This window comes from Crotalus tigris, unplaced genomic scaffold (assembly GCF_016545835.1).
Source record: "Crotalus tigris isolate CLP2741 ecotype Arizona unplaced genomic scaffold, ASM1654583v1 scf7180000020990.9691751010:1144802, whole genome shotgun sequence".
In the NCBI taxonomy this organism is placed as follows: Eukaryota; Metazoa; Chordata; class Lepidosauria; order Squamata; family Viperidae; genus Crotalus; species Crotalus tigris.
This window is the reverse complement of record NW_024098300.1, coordinates 575,386-599,239: the sequence shown is the minus strand read 5'-3', so window position 1 is coordinate 599,239 and position 23,854 is coordinate 575,386. Positions and strand designations below refer to the sequence as shown.

The 23,854-nt window shown below is 44.5% G+C and overlaps 1 protein-coding gene across 1 annotated transcript; it reads right to left on the bottom strand.

Annotated features, from left to right (window-relative positions):
• On the bottom strand, positions 1-23,331 carry ZNF541 (zinc finger protein 541). Its single transcript, XM_039369211.1, is given in 17 exon segments — positions 1-67; positions 69-127; positions 2,114-2,254; positions 2,960-3,048; positions 3,414-3,489; positions 4,434-4,537; positions 5,083-5,225; positions 5,368-5,431; positions 6,450-6,777; positions 11,801-11,959; positions 14,070-14,229; positions 15,205-15,263; positions 15,404-17,120; positions 18,847-19,090; positions 20,858-21,192; positions 21,818-21,847; positions 23,198-23,331. Coding segments are annotated over 15 exon segments (3,714 nt in total). The 5' UTR covers positions 21,162-21,192; positions 21,818-21,847; positions 23,198-23,331.
• Between the last annotated feature and the right edge of the window lie 523 nt (positions 23,332-23,854).

The following is a 23,854-nucleotide window of genomic DNA, read 5'->3' as shown; positions in this document are numbered from 1 at the left end:
TCATCTTGGAACGTCCTCTGGGCTGGTTGGGCTGAAGGCCCCCTGCGCTGCTTTTTGTAAGTCCTGACTTCAGCTTATTCTCCTGTTCAGGCAGGTGGCAGTGCCTCTTCTTGGGGCTGCATACAATCTGCAAGTCATGGAATATCCATGGGTGGCTTTAATTACTCGCAGTTCATTTGCTTTCCAATGATAAACGTTACTTGAGAAATGTTCAGACGGAACCTTTAATTAAAAGCACCATCGCCCCAAACTATTATTCAATAGATCAATACAATAACCCTAAAAAGCCATGTGAAAGCCAGAAAGAAAGACCGTTCTGGCCATCATTAGCTTATGACCTTAATGGAGCCTGGAATTATGGTCATTAAGTTGTGCTGGTTGTTAAAGGGGCCGTCACGGGCCTGACCCGACTTTATGACTTTTTGTGCAGTAGTGGGTAAATGAATCTGCAGAATACCTGGTTGTTAAGTGGACCCCATTGTCCACAATGTCTGTTTTTTACCAGAAACCAAAAGTTAACGTTGGTTTCTGGCAAAAAAAAAAAGTCATACATCTCAGTCACGTGACTGAGATAATGCCGAACACCCAAAATGGAATCATGTGACTGAGGGGGGGGGGCTCCCAGGCTGTTGGAACTTCTAATCTGGGTTGTAAGTACCATTTGGGAGGGGGGGGCGTCCGTCATAACTGAACGGTTGCTAAGCAACCGGTCATAAGTCGAGAACTACCTGTAAGGGCGAGGACCACAACATGACCCAAGCAAAGCTGAAACAATTACATCAAAGCCAGAGTGAAAGATTGATTTTAAGATAAATTAATTTGAGAAGAGGATGCTAAGCAAGTCTCTTTGGGAAAATGGACTTCCATTTCATCCCACTATGTTTTGGCAAAGCCAACAAAGTGTTCTGAAAGCATTTTCACACAAGAAGCGTGCCAAAAACACAATATAGGACCCGTGCAATAAAAACATTAATGCAATGCATCTATCAATCTCTGCAGACATGAACGTAGTTGTCAGGAGCAAAGCAGAGATTAAGCTGAATCACACGATTGGTTTAGTACTTAGTAAAATAAACGGCAGACTGTGTGAACGGGGGATTTGGTCCACTGCTACCTGCTACAGTCCTGTTTTTATTCAGGATGGTTAACAGGTGCAAAGAACACAGAGCTTGTTTCCTGTCGATCCCAGGAAAAAAAGCTGAAAAATACAATCATCAAATCCTGTGCTTATCTGCCACACAGGTGCACCAGTATCAGAATCATTTGTACATCAACCAATCAATAAATCAATAAATGGAAAACTGTCATTACCGATGCATTTAATCAATCGTAGGACGTTTCAAACTGGCATTCTTACAATAGCCAGATGGATTTTGCATTTCACAGTTTTGTTGATTGCAGGATCCAATCTGGGTCGGATTGTGCTTTGGGCTCTTGTGTGAGGGGTGAGGCACTTAATAGGCCAAAGAACGCACTCTGCTAGAGAGAAGTTCCCCGAGGACGGCACCAGCACGAGTCCCAAAATTCGGAAGACGAAACCTCTGGTCCTGGTGACTGATCCAGATTGGCTCCTGCAATATTATTATCCCGGGACACGTATATTCGCCTTCAATTTTGTTTATGTTTGGAACAGGGCTCTAGGACAGGGTTCGGCTTCCCGAAAGCCTCCATTTATATCTTAAGGATTAAAAAATAAATTCGCCAGCCCTTTCTGGAAAACTGCAGGGTGCAATCTTCAAATGGGTACAGTACAGTCACTTCTAATTTAGGAGGCGGTCACTGTGCTTAACAGTTATGAGCAGCCCAAAGGAGCTGTCACAACTTTTACCCTGAAAGTCAACAAGCTGCAATGGTGTGGAAAGAACCACTTTCCAGATTGCAAAATACAAATACGGAAAAATGCCACGAATTTTTACAGACAAATATTTATTCCGACAGCTTCAGGAAAGGGAAAGAGAAACAGACTGGGGAAATCTCCCCCTGCATGACCGTGAAAATTGGCTGCAGTTTTCTAAAGTAAGCACTGGGTACAGGAAAAGAGGGGGAAATGTAGCTTTTTTAAAATCCTAAATCTCAGCTGTCGTCCCCAACCAACTTTTCAAACTTGTTCTACCTTTTCTTCATCCAATTCTAGCTCATCCTGCTCAGTCCTGGCTCTCTTTTCTCCCACTGGCGCTCGGTTGCAGTCGAATTTTAATATTTTTTTCCAACTATAGTAGTATTCGACACACTGAGAAACAGTCTTAGTCTGTATCTATTGGAGGAGGAGGAGGAGGAAAGAAGAAATAATTTCAATACGGCCAAAACAGGAGGAGTCATTTGAAACTGCTAAACCAAACAAGATGGAACTGCTGTCTTTCTCGGCACACCTTCCGTCTTCAAAAAAGATTTGAGATCAGATTGCGATTCAGGCACAGACAGTCCTCAACTTACGACCAGAACTGAGCCCAACATTTCCACTGCTAAGCAAGACAAGTTGCTTAGTGAATTTTGCCCCATTTTACGACCTTTCTTGCCACAGTTGTGGCAGTTGTTAAGTTAGTAACCCGGTTGTTAAGTGAATTCCCTTGACTTTGCTTGTCCAAAGGTCGCAAAAGGCGATCACGTGACCCACGGGACACAGCAACTGTCGTTCAGTACGAGCCAGTGGCCAAGCGTCCGAGTTTTGATCATGTGACTGAGGGGAGGCTGCGACGGTCGTAAGTGTGAGAAACGGTCCTAAGTCAAGTTTTTTTTTTTCCAGTGCCGTCACAACTCTGAATGTTCACTGAACGAATAGTCGAGGTCTACTTGTGACAGAAAATAACCTCAACTACTCCAGTGTAAATGAGCACTGAGCTGTGCACCCTTGGAACAACTGATGGGCTGTAAAGGGAAGAAAAAAAAAGCTAGAGTATTCCGAACAAAGGACATGTTTTTTGAAAGAGGAAATAAAAGCTGTCCTTGGTGGAAAGGCTACCTTCTTCTGTATGAGGTAGAAGTCCTTCTTGTGCAAGGCAAAGGCTTTCTTGAACAACTGCTTCTCAGCAGGAGTCCACAGATGTGAACCTGGAATTCCAAGAAGAAACAAATTAGCAATAGAGGCAATCCCTTCAACGGCCTATCGCCCCTGTGAAATGAACCTCTTTTATTGCCTCCCTTTGGCTTAATTTTGCCAGGCAAACAGGAGCATCCTGAGGTAAATCACAGAGCACACAGGGCACATGAGAGGGAGAAATACCCTCTCCATAGCCACAGCAACCCAATCAACCACAATTGTGTGTTCTGGCACACTGCACGACCCCACTGCTCCAGCTCCTAAATTTTAATTTTATTTATTTATTAAATAAATAATTTTATTTATTAAATTTATTTAATTTTATCTTAACACCTTGGCTATATCCTGACCAACTAAGGTCATCGTCGTCGTTTACCTGAGTAATGGTAGTTAGCCAGAGGATGGCCAGGAGGCTTCTGTGGCCCTTGGAGTAGCATCATCTCCAGCGCTTCCTAGAATTTTTAGAGAAGACGCTCATGAACTCTTGTTGAATAGAAGCAGTCGGGGAAATCTTAGAACAAGAGTGGGGAACCTTGGCTCTTTTATGACTGGTGGACTTCAACTCCCAGAATTCCTGAGCCAGCATGGCTCAGCTTGGAAACCTCTTGCTTTCTCCTCAGCGTGGCTGGCTCAGGAATTCTGGGAGTTGAAGTCCACCGATCATAAAAGAGCCAAGGTTGCCTACCCCTGGCCTAGGCCTGTATTTTTCAACCTTGGCCACTCGGAGATGGGTGGACTTCAACTCCCAGAATTCCTGAGCCAGCATGGCTCAGCATGGCAACCTCTCCCTTTCCCCTCAGCGCGGCTGGCTCAGATATTCTGGGAGTTGAAATCCACCAGTCATAAAAGAGCCAAGGTTGCCTACCCCTGCTATAGACCAACTCTACATCCGGTGGAACTTCTGGTTTGTACCTTTAGAGCAGGGGTCTTCAAACTTGGCTCTTTTATGACTCATGGACTTCAACTCCCAGAATTCCTCAGCCAGCATGGCTCAGCTTGGAAACCTCTCCCTTTCCCCTCAGCACAGCTGGCTCAGGAATTCTGGGAGTTGAAGTCCACAAATCATAAAAGAGCCAAGGTTCCCCACCCTGTTTAGATGATATGGGCGTATGCACTATGCTAAGCTTTAATACGATTCATTTGCTTTTGGGTTATTACACGTGCCATCAACCACTATGTTTAATATACCACAATATGGTGCAGTATTCTGAATGCAGCTGGCTAAAACGGCCTGTTTAACAAACCAGGTTTCCTGCAATGTGTGCCCCCAACCAACGACTCCTAATCGCTCTCCGCAAGAAGCAGCCTTACCATTAAGTGATTCCCTAGAATTGTTCATTTGAAAGAGGAAACAGGGTTTTTCACACGTGGCAAAAAAAAAAAGCCTCCATCTTACCAAAATGTTTCCTTGGGCTTCATGCAGACAATGTATGGCTAGTTCTAAATTGGTTCCTCCGCCTGGCATCGCGCTGGAGCAGGCCAGCTTTAGCAGATCTGCCACTGCAAAGGAATTTTGTTTTTAGAAGGATAATTTGTTTTAAGGAGACGTCACGTTCTGCTCGGCCGGGAATCGCAATTACAATAGCATGCAGATGGTCCTCAACTTACAACAGTTTCATCTGGTGACGGTTCAAAATTACAACAGCCACTGAAAACAGTGACTTATGACCGTTTTTTCACACTTACGACCGCGGCAGCATTCCCAGGGTCAGGTGATCCAAATTCGGACGTTTGGCATCTGACTCTTATTTATGTCCTGGAGTCATGCAAACTCCTTTTGCGACCTTCGGACATGCAGAAGCTGGATTCACTTAACAACCGTGTTACTAACTTAACAAGTTAGTAACTTGTAGTGATTAATTTAACAATTGTGGCAAGGAAAGCTGTAAAACGGGGCAAAACTCACTTAACAAATTTTTTTCACTTAGCAACGGAAAACTGGGGGTCCATTGGGGTCATAAGTTGAGGACTACCTGTAGAAGTAAAAGAAGAGTCTGCATGTGGGGTGGGAAGAGTCTCAAAAAGAGGCAAAACTGTCAATGCACCTCTTTTCTGGGTTTCCTTGTTGGTGACGATGTCCCCCCAGGGCTTCCAGACTAGTGAGGCTGGGTGCTCGTAGTCCTCTAGATTTGATCTGTCTTGGAGATCAGGGATCTCTGCCTGGAACCGGCTCCCAATGTTAATGTGCCTGAAAGGACAGAAAAGAGATGTAAAACCCGGAAGAATAGTTACCACAGCCTAAATATCGTGCTTGCTACAGATCCTTAAAAAGGGGAGAATGTAAGATGTTATTGCGTCCATTGATTAAGAACTATCGCCATTTCACTTACGGTTCTATGTTAATTTTTGTAGTATCTTTCACTAGGGAGAATAGAAGAGCTCCATCCATTCCATCTAAAAATAAAAGCACAAGTTAAAAAACGAAATCAACTTTTATGAATCTTTTTGTCAGCTGCAACCTCGGCAGCAGGATGGGACCCGTACGGTTTTTTTCTATTTCTCACTGCTCGTTTACAGGTTCAATCACAAAACTTTCTCAAAATGATTAAAAAAAAAAAAAAACCTCCAAAGGACAAAAACAAAAAAAAGAGAGATAAAAATGCAGGTGTTCAGTGAGGCTAGACCATTTTCAATATTTATAAACTTTATTGGCCGCCCTACCTTACCACAGGGTAACTGTTATCAATAGCTATGATGAATAAAGTTTACAGAGATAGAACTATGCTCTTCTTGGGGAAAGAAATAAATGGAGAGAGAGAGAGAGAGAGAGATGGAATGAATGACAGAGAGAGAATGACAGAAAGAATGACAGAGAGAGAGAGAGAGAGAGAGAATGAATGACAGAGAATGACAGAAAGAGAATGACAGAGAATGACAGAGAGAGAATGAATGACAGAGAATGACAGAGAGAATGAGAGAGAGAGAGAGAGAAGGGATGAATGACAGAGAATGACAGAAAGAGAGAGAGAAGGAATGAATGACAGAGAGAGAATGACAGAGAGAGAGAGAGAGAAGGAATGAATGACAGAGAGAGAATGACAGAAAGAGAGAAAGAGGGAATGAATGACAGAGAGAATGACAGAAAGAGAGAAAGAGAGAGAGAGGGAATGAATGACAGAGAGAATGACAGAAAGAGAGAATGAGGGAGAATGAGAGAGAGAGAGAGAGAGAGAGAGAGAAGGAATGAATGACAGAGAGAGAATGACAGAAAGAGAGAAAGAGAGAGAGAGGGAATGAATGACAGAGAGAATGACAGAAAGAGAGAATGAGGGAGAATGAGAGAGAGAGAGAGAGAGAGAGAGAGAGAAGAAATGAATGACAGAGAGAGAATGACACAGAGAGGGGGGGGCAATACAAATAGTGCATTTATTGGGCAGTTTTATGCAAAGGTGTCAGGAGGATGAGCAATTACCTAAAACAGAGGCGTACATGGAGGCAGGAGTGGGATTTGTAGAAGCAGAGCAGAGAGTGTTGAAGTAGAGGCCAGAGCCCTCCCGAATGGGGCTGAGCATTGGGGGTGGTGTGTACGGAGAGAACTGCATTAAGCCTTGAAGAAAATGGTCCATGAGGAAGACAGGTGAGCGCAGGTTACTCTGGTAGCATCCTCCGGGACCAGATTGAATCTCACTCCCAGCAGGTGGTGGGATGAGCAGGGATTTGGGATGAGCCCTCTTCTTCTTCTTCTTGGGGGGCATGCCTTCCTGAAGATCTTTATCATCCTGGCTTTCCTTCTCGTTCACCTGACCCAAGAGATAAGGAGCCCAGGCACTTTGATTGATTAACTGGAAGAAGAAAAAATCAAGGCAGCCTGCACGGTGGTGTATCCTTAAAACAGTGGTTCTCAACCTTTTTAATGCCGTGACCCCCCCCAACCGGTCGTAAGTCGAGGACTACTCAACCGGTCGTAAGTCGAGGACTACTCAACGGGTGCAGCACCGTTTGCAGAATGGGACTTTTGGCGGGCTCAGCAGGGCAGAGACAGCCTGGACAATTCCTTTTGGCTTTTGAAAGCCAATAGAATTAGACTCTATTCAAGAGAATCTATTCTATTGGCTTTCGAAAGCCAATAGAATAAAAGGGAGTAGCACAGCTAAGGAAAAGGGGGGGAAAAATGGCAGACTGCGTTGTTTGGCGACCCCCGTGAAATGGTCGTTCGACCCCAAATGGGATCCCGACCCACAGGTTGAGAACCACTGCCTTAGAAGGAGTACGGCATCTTTGTCCCAACTGTTCAAGCTATCAAAGACTACGAGAATCACGGTGTTTTGTAAGTGGGAATGCTACACGGCGGGGATCCCGCGATTATAGGATCCAGTCCAGCCTCGGCTTTGGTTTCTCTAGAATCAAGTGTACCCAGGTTGTCTCTTACACTGTCAAACAGCTTTGACTTAAAGAGCTTCTCCTACTTTTTTTTCTTTTTAACGACCCTGTAATCCCTCGCATTGGGGTGGAGTCAGGGCGACTGAATGGAGCTGAGCGTTTATTGGCTGGATGCCCTTCCTGACACCTATGCAGAGTTCGCAGCAGGCATTTTCTCTTTGTGCCCAGAGAGAGAAATATCTGCTGCTACCTAGGATTGAACACACAGTTTCCCGATTGTGAGGCCACCATGCCGCTCTAAGAAGTTTCTCCAATGATTAGTCAAAATCCTTACGTGTTTTATGCTAGTTCTAATGCTGCTCTCCCGAATGACAAAACATAAGTCTGCTTCAACTTTTATGATGTGTCTTAAAATTGTTTTATTTAATTGTATCCCACCTTATTTTTTACAAATAACTCATTCACTATATCCAACACGTTGTCCTCCTCCTCCTATTTTCCCTACAACAACCCTGTCAGGTGGATTGGGTTGAGTCACCCAGCTGGCTTTCATGCCTAAGGCAGGACTGGAACTCACCGTCTCCTTGTGAGTCGCCCAAACTCACCCAACTGGCTTTCAGGGCTGAGGCAGGACTAGAACTCACAGTTTCCTGGTTTCTACCCCAGTGCCTTAATCCTTAGACCAAACTGGCAAATTATGTTTCTTTCTCAAACCTACACATACCCAAACCGTCACACAATCCCGATAACCAAAGATTTTATTGACATTCGCCTACCAAAGCAAACGACAACCAAGATCTAGCCATAGCAGCAAATATAATATAATAATATAATATAATAATATAATAATAGTAAAGTTGGAAGGGACCTTGGAGGTCATCTAGTCCAACCCCCTGCTCGGGCAGGAAACCCTACACCATTTCGGACAAATGGCTGTCCAGTCTCTTCTTAAAAACTTCCAGTGTTGGAGCATTTACTGCTTCTGGAGGCAGGTTGTTCCACTGGTTAATTGTTCTCACTGTCAGGAAGTTTCTCCTTAGTTCTAGGTTGCTTCTCTCCTTGATTAGTTTCCATCCGTTGCTTCTTTCCTGCCTTCCAGAGCTTTGGAGAATAGCTTGACTCCCTCTTCTTTGGGGCAGCCCCTGAGATATTGGAAGACTGCTATCATGTCCCCCCTTGTCCTTCTCTTCGTTAAACTAGACATACCCAATTCTAGCAACCGTTCCTTATATGTTTATCCTCCAGTCCCCTAATCATCTTTGTTGCTCTTCTCTATACTCTTTCTAGAGTCTCAACATCTTTTTTACATCGTGGTGACCAAAACTGGATGCCGTATTCCAAGTGTGGCCTTACCAAGGCATTAAAGAGTGGTATTAATACTTCACATGATCTATCGAGTTTGATATCATATTAAATGTTCTCTCCCCCAGAGAATGCCAGGAATTGTAGCCTGTCGGAGCTATTCAGAAAATCCTTTATCTGTACCGCCTGGGTTTCAGAATCTCAACAGTGAATAACTGTAGGGGGGGGGGGAATCAATAGCCAAATAAAAAAGAATTACTGCTACAGCCTAGTTTTCATTTTTTAAAAAAAAAGTCCTTTAAAGAAGGTTGGAAGCTGCAATCCTGAAGGGAAACTGAAAATGCCAACTCCGTTGGTGACGGGATTGTGACATCACTATGCTGTTCTTCCAGCTACAGCCTTTCTATCTATAAATGTTGACTTGAGGCAGGGGTGGGGGAACTATGGCCCCTTTATGACATGTGGACTTCAACTCCCAGAATTCCTGAGCCAGCATGGCTGGCTCAGGAATTCTGGGTGTTGAAGTCCACAAGTCATAAAGGGACCACAGTTCCTCATCACTGACTTAGGACTTCACTTTCTCACCTAGCATTAATAAGACCTAGTGCTGCTTAATACGGAGAGCCTTGGAAACGCACCGTTTTGTGGTTTTACCTATTAAACGGCTATAAAATGGAGGCTTCTACTCCTCCACTGTTGTTTTACTCAGCAGCAGTCCTACCATATCTGCCGAGAAGGCGATGGTTCCAGTTTTCTTTAGGAGGGACAGAAGAGACATGAGAAATCCCTGTGTAGGGACTGAAGAAGCTGAGCCAAGAGGCCGGGAGAACGGCTGGGTCCAACCGAAAGGAGAAGCGATGGCCTACGTGTGGCCTGCTTCCTTTAGGGCTTGACTTGTGACATAAACATGGCTGAGCTCAAATCAGGATGCTGGTGAACTGCATCACAACCGGGTCATAGATTAGGTAGCTTGAGGCAAATCACTGTGTCTCAATCGTTTCCCTGGCAAGCTCCATCTGCAGCGTGGGCGCAGCCAGCCTTGCAGGCATATATATCCCTTAGAAGATAGCAATAGGATTTAACGTTTCGTCTTCTATATCACCCCATAGGGCTTTACAGCACTCTCTTGAGCTAGAAAGAGTACAGAGAAGAGCAACAAAGGTGATCAGGGGACTGGAGGCTAAAACATATAAGGAACGGTTGCTAGAATTGGGCATATTTAGTTTAACGAAGAGAAGGACAAAGGGGGACATGATAGCAGTATTCCAGTATCTCAGGGGCTGCCATAAAGAAGAGGGAATCAAGCTATTTTCCAAAGCACCTGAAGGCAGGACAAGAAGCAATGGGTGGAAACTCATCAAGGAGAGAAGCAACCTAGAACTAAGGAGAAACTTCCTGACAGTGAGAACAATTAATCAGTGGAACAGCCTGCCTCCAGAAGCGGTGAATGCTCCAACACTGGAAGTTTTTAAGAAGAGACTGGACAGACACTTGCCCGAAAGGGTGTAGGGTTTCCTGCCCGAGCAGGGGGTTGGACTAGATGACCTCCAAGGTCCCTTCCAACTTTACTACTACTACTATCTTGCCCTGGTGGCGCAGTGGTTAACTGAAGTATTGCAGGCAAACTCAGCCTGGGGTTCGATCCTGACAAAGGTCAAGATTGACTCGGCCTTTCATCCTTCTGAGGTTGGAAAAATGAGGACCCAGATTGTTGGGGGGCATATGCAAATAATGATGACATTGTACACCACCCAAGATAACAGAATTAACAGAACTGGAAGAGACCTTCTATTCCAGCCCCTGCTCAAGCAGGAGACCCTATACCCTTTCAGACAAATGGCTGTCCAATCTTTTCTTAAAAGCCTCCAGAATTGGATCACCTACAATTTCTGGAGGCAAGCCGTTCCACTGGTTAATTGTTCTCACTGTTAGGAAATTTCTCCTTAGTTCTAGGTTGCCTCTCTCCTTGATGAGTTTCCATCCGTTGCTTCTCGTCCTGCCTTCACAATATGAACCACAGGAGGGGCACTGCAGTGGCCATAAATGAAACTGGGTCTTAAGTATCTCTGTTGTAACTTCGAACTAAATTATCAATCATAAGTTGAGAACTACCCATGTTACAAAGTAATAAAGCTATTGGCCTAGTTTAAGTCTGGAACTCTACTGCAGATATGTTTATGTCCCTAAAAACACAGCAAAGCCTAAATACTTCTAACAATTCCAGCACATTTGGGAGATTTAAGTCTTTGTTGCTTGTATCTTACAATTTATATTGTTTTATTTAGTATCCTAGTATGATTTATGTTGATTGCTTATTTAGTACCCCATAAGTGTTGAATCTTATGATCTATGATGAATGAATTTTATGATTATAATCATGATTTAATTGCTTGTTGCTTGTATGAACACTGAGAGCTTCTGCACCGGAGACAAATTCCTTGTGTGTCCAATCACTCTTGGCCAATAAAAAATTGAATTGAACTGAACTGGAATTGAATTCTATTCTAATTCTAATTCTATTCCTCTACTCCATTCATTATTCTATTCTATTCTATTCTATTCTATTCTATTCTATTCTATTCTATTCTATTTTCTATTCTATTCTATTTTTTATTCTATTCTATTTTCTATTCTATTCTATTCTCTATTCTATTCTATTTTCTATTCTATTCTATTCTATTTTCTAGTCTATTCTGTTCTATTTTCTATTCTATTCTATTTTCTATTCTATTCTATTCTATTCTATTTTCTATTCTATTCTATTCTCTATTCTATTCTATTCTATTCTCTATTCTATTTTCTATTCTATTCTATTCTATTCTATTCTATTCTATTCTTATTCTTATTCTTATTCTTATTCTATTCCTGTATACCATGCAATCAGCTATAAGGTATGGAAAAACAATGCTCATTAAAAAAGAGCCCATAATTCACAACTCTTTGTCTCATTTTATAGACTATGCAATAAAATAAAACCATAAATTCTTAATTTTTCAAAACGGCTAATTCTGCACAGGGAGGAACTTCACACACACTGCTGCACGACATGTCAAGTTCCATGAATTGCTACATTAACCAGAACTTAAAACAATTCATTTATCTTTGCAGCTTAAAATTAATAAAATACAAACCACCACCCACTTGCTGTTGGTGGGCAGCCATTATGGGCACAGAGACAGGCATGACTATAGGGGCCACGGGTCCCTCTTCTGAAGACCTGTTCATTTCGGGATGGACAGCTCGGTCTGTGGCTGCCCGGAAGGGCCACTTCTGAGGCTGGAACTGCTCTGCCTCGTAGGCCTTAAGGGAAATAATAAAAAAAAAGAAATATATATTCTAGCAACAAGGCTACAAGCGGCGATACAAACGCTGGTTAATTCTTTCAAATTGCGAGTGGTCCTCAACTTACAGCCGTAACGGAGCCCGCCCGTCATGGTCATAAATTGTGAGTCGTAAAGCGGGTCATCACATGACTGGTCCAACTTTATGACCTCATGGTGGTGGTTGTTGAATGAGTCACCATGCTCATTAAGCGACTCATTGCTAAGCAAACTCTTTGTTTGTTATGGGGCATTTTTGCCCCAAAATCAGAACGCTGGTTTTCGGCAAAAATGTCATAAATTGCGGACAGGTGACCGTGGGACTCTCTGCAAATGGCTATAAATGTTGGGGTGGTCGCCTAGTGCCTGAAACACAATGGGGTAACTGGGGGGAGGGGCGTTGTAACTGGGTTGGAAGTACCTTTTGGGGGAACTTTGAACGGTCGCTAAATGACAAGTGGTATGTTGAGGGCTACCTGTAATTTTGTCCCAGATTCTGTATGGGTCTTTCCAAAGGACTTAATCTGGAAATAGATATTTTAAGATTTAAAAACCAGTGGAAAGAAATAACTTTTTTTATTTTTCTTTCTGCAACCTGGTAATTCCTTAATTTGGGGGTAGAGTTCTGGGTGACTAAATGGGGCTGAGAGTTTATTAGCTGGATGCTCTTCCTGATGCCTACGTGGAAGTTCAGTTTGCAGCAAGTATTTTCTCTTTGTGCCCTGAGGAAGAAATATCTTCCGCTACTAGGACTGAACTCGCAGCCTTCCGAGTGGGAGGCGAGAGTCCTCACCACGAGATCACCACGCCACCCTGGAAAGAACTACCAAATGAAACAAAAAAAAACCCCAAATGGTTCACATTCCCCCTTTCAAAGCTGTTATAGCTATAATCCTAGATACGTTTAACTGGCAGTTAAATTTCATTATATTCAATTCTAATCATACCTTCCCGGAAGCCAACCCTAAGTAATAACCATGCTGGGCTACGTTCAGATAAATAGCCAAAAGACTGGATTGTGGATTAATAATTATTAGCATTTATATAGCAATTTCTCAACATTCAAAGCATTTCACACGCATTAGGTGCAATTATCTTATTGATAATTGCACCTAATCCCCATTGGCATGTTCAGCATCCTTTTTAATGCAGTAGGTTGTTGTTTTTTCTATATGGATTATTAGCTGCCTGGAGCTTTTACCAGTAAAAAAACAAAACAAAAAGCTTGATACCAAAGGAGTTCTACAGGGCAACAGTCTAGAAAAAAGGACGAAAGGAGCACTCCGTCCTTAGCATGTCAAAAGATGACATTTTATCTCGCTGAAGGCATCCTGCCAATGTTTCGAGTTTTAAAAAATAGCTCTGCTCAGAAATAAGAAGTGTAGTATGCAGACTTCTTCCAGAAATGTTAAGGGAAGATCTGGTGATCCAAGGTAAGGAATGCAGTGAGCAGAATACCAATAAAAGAGGATATATTTGTAGCTCAAGGTTGAACAGTGGGGTCCTTGGTGGCTTTCTCATGACCCATCTAGGTAACATCATCAGTGCTAGAAGAGAGGGTGGTTTATGGAGAGGAGGAAGACTGGGATCCTCGGTGCTCTCTGAGCTTGGTGGTTTTCTTGAAGACATTTCACGACCCAACTAGGTAACATCATCAGTGCTAGCAGGGAGTGGGGTTTGTGGAGTGGAGGAGAAGGTGGGAAGAAGGAAGAAAGGGAGGAGGAGGAGGAGGATGTCAACGACTGTAGGGTCCTTGGCGCTCTTTGAGCTTGCTGATTTTCTTGCCGACGTTTCATGACCCAGCTAGGGAACATCATCAGTGCTAGACGGGAGTGCAGTTTATAAAGACTGCAAACCCCACTCCTTTCTAGCACTGATGACACTCCCTAGCGGGGTCATGAAACGTCTGCAGGAAAACCACCAAGTTCAGAGAGCACCAAGGGCCCCACAGAGAGCAGAATCGAGACGAAGACGGACTAAAACATTTGAGATTCATTCTCCCCTAGGACCTCCTCCTATTTATGCGCGACTCCGGCATCGGCGGTAACAAACATTCATTTACCAAGGTGATTTTTTTTTTCCCCTTTTACCTGCTGCTTTTCCTTCCCTGCCGGAGACTGCCACTGCTCACCATAGAAACACATATGACTGTTCAGGCCCCTTTCGGTATAAAACAGCTGATTGCAGGTTGCACAGCGAAAGCTGTTCCCTTTCTCATTCCTGTCTCCAAGATCTGCCTCAGTCTTACTACTGTTGGCAACAATCGATGTAAGCAAGGTGAGAAACGTAGTTATAAGAAAGCTTGAATTTCTATGTTATGATTTGTACTCCAACCATGTTACAACCCTAACTATGTTCTGGTACTTTAGAGATCCTCTGAAGCCAGTCGGGGGGGGGAGGGGGGGAAGTCCTTCTATGGATCATTTGCCACTGAACCGCTAACTGGGGAAGGAAACTCACTGGGGCATCATATATAAAGAAGGGCTGGGCAAGAGATAATAACCAGGAAGCAGAGAGCTGCTGAGGGCCAGCCCAGTCAGATTTGGCCTTTTCTGGGTGTGCCTTCTTACAAATCACTTTTGAAATGCCATCTTGGGAAGCGCCGATCGTCTGCCTGCTTCCTGAGTATCTTCCCCATATATGTACTGAATTATAATCCGTTAAATGCTGGAGGCTTATTTACCTAACTCGGTTTTATTAGCATGAGGAACAGAAACCTCATATTTGCATAAGCTTTCCGCCTGGACTTTCCCAAATTCTGCCTCTGACACACTAAAGTTAAGAATTATTGTTAATGGGCCAGGTTTTAGCTCTCTCTGGCTTATATTTCTGGGTACCTTTGTCAGATAGAAGTAATATCAAGGAACGTGGCCAGTACATCCGAAATTACTTGAACAAAAGCAGGAGTGTATCTCTGACTGTTTATCCAACTACGGTGAAGGATATTTGTTTTGTGACTATATTTGCAATTGTCTCTCTCCCTCTCTCTCTCTCTGTATGTATATATGTATGCATATATATGTATATATGTTGATAGATGACAGATATAGCTATAGATGTGTATGTGTGTGTGTGTGTATGTGTGTATATATGTGGGTGTGTGTACGTACATACGTGTGAATGTGTGTACTTGTGTGTGTATACACATACACACACACACACACCCAGACATGTACGCACACTAATATTTCTGGCAGTATTAAAGCATAATAAACCCCTGCTTACCACCCAGGGGAAAAGCATTCCTCTTTGATCGCATTCGTAAAGCTGTAGATATTTCCACCCTGTGTTTTTCAAAAAAGAGAAAGAAAGGAAGAAAGAAAGAAAGTAATGAAACACATATACAAACAGGTTTCTTTTGTCTACAGAATTATTCTTCAGAAGCTTATTCTGATTTCTCAAAAAGAAGCCTTTAAAAACTTGCCTGAATTCTGTTGAAAATCGTCAGCTTGGGCTTCGCTCTGGACCCGCTATCAAATGAGGTGCTGGGCAAAGAAAAGGAAGCCATGGCGACTTGACTGGGAGAAGCCATGGACGCGATATCAAACTTGGGTTTTTCCTTCCGGCGGGGTCTACCGCTACGAGAATGTCCCTTGCTGCCCAACTCCTTAGGGCAAGCCTTGGTCTTCTCTTTCTTTCTTGGCAAAGGAGAGTCTTTTTCCAACTGCCTTGGCTTCCCGTAAGTGTGGTTTCCCGGGGTGTTTTCGTACGAGGCTGACTGACTAGGGCTGGGAAAGTCTTTACACTCTAGACATCTTTTCAAAGGCCGGGGGTGCTTAGCATGAGAAGTGCCACTCGGGGTTCCAGAGGGTGCGGCAGACGACGGAAAAGACGGCGGAGGCAGCTTTTCGAGATCAGATGGAAAGTCTGCTTGAAACGGCGTCGAAGGAGGCCCGTCGTTCCCCATCGGCTGCGCCACCGGGCGACCCAAATCTTTCTGCTGCTGAAAGCCATGGGCAGCTGATTTTGCTCCCCCCGGTTCGACCCCCGCAGCTGCCAGCTTCGACGGAGCCAGCACCTTGGTGTGGGACACAATGTGTTGAGATTTGGTGATCCTCTGGAAAAGATGACTCTGGACTTGCACCTGGTCCTGGTTGAGAGACGATTCCTGGGGTTTCGCGAAGAGAGGCCGGAAGAGTGGCACGGTCTCGCCCTTCTGAAGGAGGCTGTGCTTTGGGACGTCCGAAAGTCTGGCCACTGGACTAAAGGTCTCTTCAAAGCATCTGAGTTTGGCCTCTCCAGAAGCTTCTTCTTGGGTCTTTAAAGGGGCCGGGGGGAACGGTATAGCATCTGGACACTCGAAGCTGAGTCTCGTGAAGTCAAACGCGTGGGGTGGCCCCACCATCCCTTGAGAAGCCTCATGTTGAGCCACGTAGAGACCATGTCCTTTGGTTTTGGTGCCAACTGGGGGCGCATTTCTGGCCCACTGGACGCTGCCGCTCGGCTGCTGAGTGGTGGTGGGGACCTTCTGGCCTCGGAGTAAGGGGAAACGAGGGACGCCGCTGTTGGACCAATACTCCAAAGCGCTGCTTTCTAAAGGGAGCTCGCGTTCCGAATGGGGAGGCCGGTCGGGGAAATTTGTACGGCTTTCCGAGGGCCCCAGTATCGACAAATTCCCGGTGTTGATGATCGTGTACATGCTGGAAGAAGGCACGTTCTTTTGGCAAGGGTAAATCTCCTTCATGGCTTTCTCGCCGGGGGTTTCTCTGGCCGCTGTGGTGCTGGTGGGAAGACACGAAATCTGGCCGTAGACCGAGCTGCAAGGTTGCAAGGGTCCTCGGGGGTCAGCTTCGCTCTGTCCGACAGACGACGACGGGGTGGACGGCAGCTTTGGCCCCACCAGGCTACTGACAATACATCTCAGCAAGTCTCGGTTGGGCAGGATGGAATTGTTGGGCCCTGGAGAGTCTGGGTGAGCAGCCAAGTTTTCTGGGGCTCTCAAGCCGGTCTGTCCCATCTGGGTGAGCGAGTCGTGGGAAGGCGGTGTGCTCTCACAGGCTTCTTCGTCTTTCAACAGCCGCAAGCCGTGATGCATTTCGTAATGCCGGCGGAGCGATCGATGGTCCGAGTAGCTCTTATTGCAACCTTGTTCTATGCAAATGAAGGGCTTTGTCTTTTGGTGAGTCAGCATGTGGCCACTCCTGATGGTTTTTTTTTTTTTTAAATTAAAAATTAAAAAAAAAGATTAAACCATGAAACATGCAAAGAAGGTCTAGGCCAGTGGTTCTCAACCTTTCTAATGCCACGACCCCATAATACACTTCCCCGTGTTGTGGTGACCCCCAACCACTTATACATCACTGGGTGCCAGGGGCGTGGCCAAAGAAAAGGGGCGGGGGAAATGGCGGACAGCCTTATTTGGCGACCCCCGTGAAATGGTCGTTCGACCCCAAATGGGGTCCCAACCCACAGGTTGAGAACCACTGGTCTAGGCTTAACCCTCATTGCTCTCCAATACTAAAATCGCTCCCATCATCGTACGCTGAGACTGAGGACGATGCAAGAAAAGGGAGCATTATGGTGTAGCCTCTCGTACTGAATATATCCACTGCATTGGCCAAAAGTACTTCTATGGTTACTGCTTCTTCAGCTGCTTTGACCACAGAAATGGGCAGAACGATAAGGAAGGAAAGGCTGAATGAGCAGTCCCTTCCCAATAATTTTAATTTATAGGGCAGAATACTCGCCCTTGTATTTTTTCAAAAAGGTTTAAATCAAATCAAAGTGACAGAGTCCACCACAGCCTTCTAACACAGTGGTTTTCAACCTGTGGGTTGGGACCCCATTTGGGGTCGAACGACCATTTCACGGGGGTCGCCAAACAACGCAGTCCGCCATTTTTTCCCCCTTTTCCTTAGCTGTGCTCCTCCCTTTTATTCTATTGGCTTTTGAAAGCCAATAGAATAGACTCTCTTGAATAGAGTTTAATTCTATTGGCTTTCCAAAGCCAATAGGAATTGTCCAGGCTGTCTCTGCCCTGCTGAGCCCGCCAAAAGTCCCATTCTGCAAACGGTGCTGCACCAGTTGAGTAGTCCTCGACTTACGACCGGTTGGGGGTCGCGACATTAAAAAGGTTGAGAACCACTGTTCTAACACAATGAGCTTTTTTTAAATCTAAAGCAGAGGTGGGGAACGATGGCCCCTCTATGACTTGTGGACTTGCTGGCTCAGGAATTCTGGGAGTTGAAGTCCACAAGTCATTAAAGGGTCATCGTTTCCCACCCATCCTGTTCCAAAGGAAAGTAGCATTAAAAACTTGCTAGCAATTAAGCTTCTTTATGGCTTGTCCCTTTGCCAGAACCCTCCAAACAGTTAGAGGAGACCTGGGCATTTTATGGTCCCTGGGCCATATCCAGCCCTTTGGCGCTCTCTGCCCAGACTGCGTGGATTTCTTTTATTTCTGAAGGTGCCTACTATTTTTTCCCAATTTATATACGTGCTTGGGGTGCAGACTTGCACACCTTCACAGCCCTCTTGGTTCAGCCCTCCACAAGTCTCACTTTTTCAAATGGCCCTTTGGGAAAATTAATTTTGCCCCCTCCCCGAATTAGAGGACTAATTTTTTTCCCCAGGCATTAGAAAATCTGTCTTCTGTTCTTCAGCTGCCCCTTCGTCCCTAGAATCCAGATCAAGCTAGCGCTGTACAAAATGTGAAAATCTGGCACGCTAGACAGTTCTACAGTAGCTCCACTAAGCGGAGCGACTCCTAAACTGGCAGATTTTGTCTTTTCCAGGACAGGAAAAGTGGGATCGCCTTGGACTCTGGAGGGCCCCCTCGTGAGCCCCTGCGTGGCGCTGAGCAGATTTTGCCAGCAATGCTTATTTTTTCTAGAGCACTTCAGTTGTTGGGGTGGAAAAGATACCTACAAGTGATCCTGTCTCTTAAAGGCTTTGCCGCAGATCTTACAGACGTGCTTCCGTTCCTGGCTGTGGGTCACGTAGTGTTTGCTGAGGGAGCTGGTGCTGCTGAAAACCTTCCCACAGAGGCTGCAGTCCAAGAAAGCGGCTTGAAGCGTGTTCTGCTGGGGTCTTCCTTTTTTTCCGCTGCCAGCACCGGATCTGCCTCCTGGCTCCATTTCTTTCGGTGCTGAAGGGGCGGAAAGCCCCAATTCTAAATGAGGAATACCAACTTTTAGTTCACCAGCATGGTCTCGGGTGTCTGTTTAGGCCAGGGGTAGGCAACCTCGGCTCTTTTACGACTCATGGACTTCAAACTCCCAGAATTCCTGAGTCAGCAGGAATTATGAGTCATAAAAGAGCCGAGGTTGCCTACCCCTGGTTTAGGCAGTCCCTGACTTACAACAGTCCGTTTAGTGACAGTTGGACGTTACAACGGCGCTGAAAAAAGGGACTTGGGACCGTTTTTCAGGCTGACGACCGTTGCAGCATCCCCGGGATCACGTGATCAAAATTCAGAGGCTTCACAACTGACTCAGCATGAGGAATTCTGGGAGTTGAAGTCCACAAGTCATAAAAGGGCCAAGTTTGAAGACCCTTGATCTATACCAGGGGTTCTCAACCTTGGCAACTTTAAGACTTGTGGACTTCAATTCAGTTCTGGGAATTGAAGTCCACAAGTCTTAAAGTTGCCAAGGTTGAGAACCCCTGATTTATATGATGCTGTCCTATCTTGGAGGAGTGTGGTAAAGATTAACCTAACAAATAAAGGCTTCTGGCATCACAAAAGGACCCCAGAATGTTTCAGATACAACTTTTTGTATCCCGTGTGCCAGAGAAGAAGCAGCCTTGGAGACATCAGGGACTGCAAAAATGGCAAGAGAAATTATGCTTATTCCAGAATTGATGACAGTCAAACGTACAAAACAATATTTGTTTGACCACAAACTAAGCCACGGTTAACACATTATATAGGTGGTGTTCATAGACGTGCTAAGCCAAAACAAAGAACCCACATTAGGCCTCACAGGATGGTTTCATGTTACATACGGTATGCTATGCCATACTGTGGTTTGGTTTTTTGCTTAGCCCCGGCGGTTTCCAAACCACAGATGAAGGCTTAATATATACATGCAGAACTAAATTCTGGCAATGATTCATTTATTACACTTTGAGGCTGCTTAGTAGCCAGTTACTTCTGTAGCATAACACACAAAGAGTCATCAATGGCAAAAGTGCACATAATAAAACCGGATAAAACCTACAGTGCTGTATTAAAAGCAAGGCGGCAGAATGACATGATATAAAAACAGCAGCAGTATAAAGCAGTCTCAATATGTAAAAACATTCAGAAGTTTTTAAAATATCGAGAATAAAATCTTCATCAGATGCCAAAAAAGACTGTTATGAACATGCCACAAAGCAGTTTAAAAATTTGGTGTCATCACGTAAAAATTGCCTCTCCTTTTACCATTGCTACTTGTAGTCCTCAACATATGACCAAAATTGAGCCCAAAATTTCTGTTAAGTGAGACATTTAAGTGAGCTTTGCCCCCTTTTTACGACCTTTCATGCCACAGTTGTTAAGTGAATCACTGCCCTTGTTAAGTTAGTAACTCGGTTGTTAAGTGAATCTCGCTTCCCCATTGACTTTGCTTGTCAAAAGGTCACAAAAGCGAATCGCATGACCCCAGGACACTGCAACCGTCATAAATATGAGTCAGTTGCCAAGCATCTCCTTTTTCCATTAGCTTTATATATACAAAATACAGAATTAGCAAACAGCCTCCTGGCACAGCTATTTCTTTATACTTGGCTGAGAATTCTTGACAGTTGAAATCCCAACCATTCTGGAAAACATCCAGCTGAAGAACGCTAGCTGAAATAATATAAAGTTTAATAAGGCAAAAGACCTGAATCCATAGCTAAAATAAGTCAGTTATAAATATGGCCACCTCCAGCTCTGCAATGGATTACTCACCCTGCAATAGCGGTTGTGAGTCTGTGTCACAATCATCAAGGAGTTTAGCAGAGTCACAGTCTCTTACTGAATACAAAGACAAGGTGTCCAGGTTGTCTTCCAATGAATCACTGTTTATGTTTGTCGTTGAAAGGCTGGGATCCACATCCAGATTGTTCAGTCCAGCATAAATCATGTCTCTCATATCTGGACAAAGATCATGGCTGAATGTATCGCTACAGTCCAAAGTCTGGTTCCCAGAAAATTCAGGGAGCTGAATTTCAGAATGGAGTGAGCTGTCATCATTGAGATGATACTGGTCCATATTTAATCACTTCTGTATTTGAAGTTATTTCCTAAACACATAGACACAGACACACAAAAAGAAGTAATGGGGCTATCTCTTCAGTCAGCAATGTCTAAGGAATTCAATAACGGATAATGAAATTCTATTAAGCAGAGCTATTCAAAACGGTTTCTGCTAAGGAAAATTTAAAACTTTTGTGCAAATATTTGATCCCTTTGTTTCTTAAGCCAAACCAGCTTTGTCCCTTTTATTGTAGCTCTTTTTGTTGCAGCTTTCCATGTTTGTTGTGATTTTATGACGAGTATATACATTTTCGCATACTATCTTATTTTTCTTTATGATACTATTCTTTTATTGCTTTGTGCAACACACTGGGTACTTTTAGCAAAGGCAGTATATTAAAAGTATTGCTTTTTAAAGCCTGTGTGTGATTATTTTGTCTCTAAAACAGTACTCTTAATTTAGCAACACGGCAAATATATTGCAAAATTCCACATGAAGATTCATGTTTCCTGATTCAGTATTTTCCTTTTATAAATCCTTTAATTAAATATTTGCTTAGAGGTGCCATTCACCAGCAATAAAGCTAAAATCATCAGCCCTTATTTTTGTCTTATATAATAGTGAAAACAAGCAGCAAAATTTCAGTATCTGTATTTTAGGCCATAACATACCTTTTGGGAAAATCCTGGAAAAGGAGTGTCCTTAAAATAAAGAAGAGTAAAAGGAATTTTAACTCACATTCACTCATAAGTATATTCAGTATTTAATCTGAAGTTCTGATCACTTTAGCTATATCCAAGCATATTGTATACTAGCATTTTTTTAAAAAAAACCTGTTCATATAATGCATCATCCATAAAACACACTTTATTTTATTGTTATACAATCATTACTAGGAAAACTGGAATGGGGTAATTCTAAACAACGGAGGGGGGAGGGAATGAGGAATTCATTAGATAGTCAAGATAATCAGTGAAAAAAATTTTATCGCATGTGAAATTTAGGGTATTTAAAACTTTGGGTAAATAATTGTCATAGCACTGATTATTTTCAAGTAATGTTTATGCAGATAAACTTTTCTTTTTCCATTGTTGTTTTGGTATGCTAACAATGTCATAAGTTAGTATACCCTATATATATGCCTGTGAAATATAATCATCCATTTGCTGATGTGCATGTTTGTTCAAAAACGTTACTTAAACAGCAGGGAGATTAATCAACCAAAGTCTTTCAATTATCTGTCGTTCAAGATGCTCAATATTCACTTGCAGCATATTGATTTTTCAGGATAGTTTTTTAAAAAAAAAAGTACTGCTGGTCTGAACTCCTGATAAAAATAAAGCAAATGTTTAAAGGAAATTATGCCATTTTGTGAGCTCTCCCCCCCAAAAAAATCTGATTAAAGAAAAAAAAAAAGGAAAACTGCAGAATTTGATAAAAAGCGGGGCGGCAGAAAAGTGGTTTTAAAAGTTGAGGCAACAGGATTTGAATTTCTCCCAGAGCTGTTTTAGAAGGAAGACCAGCAGCCACCAACAGAAAAGATCTTCCATTTCATCCACATTCTATTTCTTGGCCATCAGATATTTCCCCCCCCCCTTTTTCCCCCCCTCCAACTTTGCTCCTGGTTTGATTCAGAAAAATTTTAACCAACCAGGAATGCTGGTATCAAGGGGGTCCTGTTAGGCTTTTAAAGAGCCCACAATTCAGATTGGGGTTCTAACTTTTCAGAAAGTTATTTTCTTATATATATATGATCTCCCAAAGGGTTTCCCTTTCCCTTCCAGGCCAACTCAAAGCACATTTTCACACCCTCACCAACCTGGCAACCTCACAATGCCAACGGGGGGGGGGTTCCACTCTCCCCCCCCTCAAAGGCCCCCTTCTCTGAATTGCAGGGGGAGGGGGGGCAGCAAAGCCCAGCCTGTGCAATGGCTGCAGGCCTCCTCCTCCTCCTGCTGGGGGGAGCCTAGAAACAGACTTTTGCACCCAGCCCAGGAGAAACCCCCCTCCTTCTTGGGGAGGGGGGCGCGGGGGGGGTGCAGGCCTCTTACCACAGGCCCACAGGGAGCCTCTTTGCTTTGCTTCTCGAGTGGGAGCCCCCCCAGGCTGGGCCCCTGACAGGAAGAAAAGGGGGGGAGGCTTGGAAGGACTACAAAGCCCCTTCCTCTTTCCTGCTGGGAAATGGGGACGTTGTTGCACGCACAGGAGGGGGGGGAGCGGCAGAGAGGGCTGTTCCCACAAGGGGGGGGGGTTTCCCTGAAGAGACGCGGGGAGGGGCGGGGCGGTTGCAGCTGCACCTGAAGGGGGAGGAGCCGACGTTTGGCGTCTTCCCCAAAGAAACGGAGGGGGGGGGGAAGAGGGAGAGGATCCAAAGTGGGACCGCCCCTTTCTGAGGAGGCGGGGGCGCAAGGAGAGCGCACGGGGCGGAGAGATCAAGGGCAAGCCAGGCGGAGCCGGCGAACCAAACCCAGCGACTGGCTTTACCCGTCGCCTCGCGCTGGCCCCTCCCTCTCTCTCTCTCTCTCTTTTTTTTTTTCCCGACGTCATCGTTCTTCTCTTCGGCAGGCTGGGCAAGGGCGGCGCTCCGGCCCCGCCCCCTTCGCCTGCCCGCGGACGGGGAGGCGCCGCCCACGCGCCGGGAAGGGAGGGGAAGAGGGCGGGGCTGAAAGGGGCGGGGCTCTAGGGAGGAGCGACTTTTTTGATCTTTT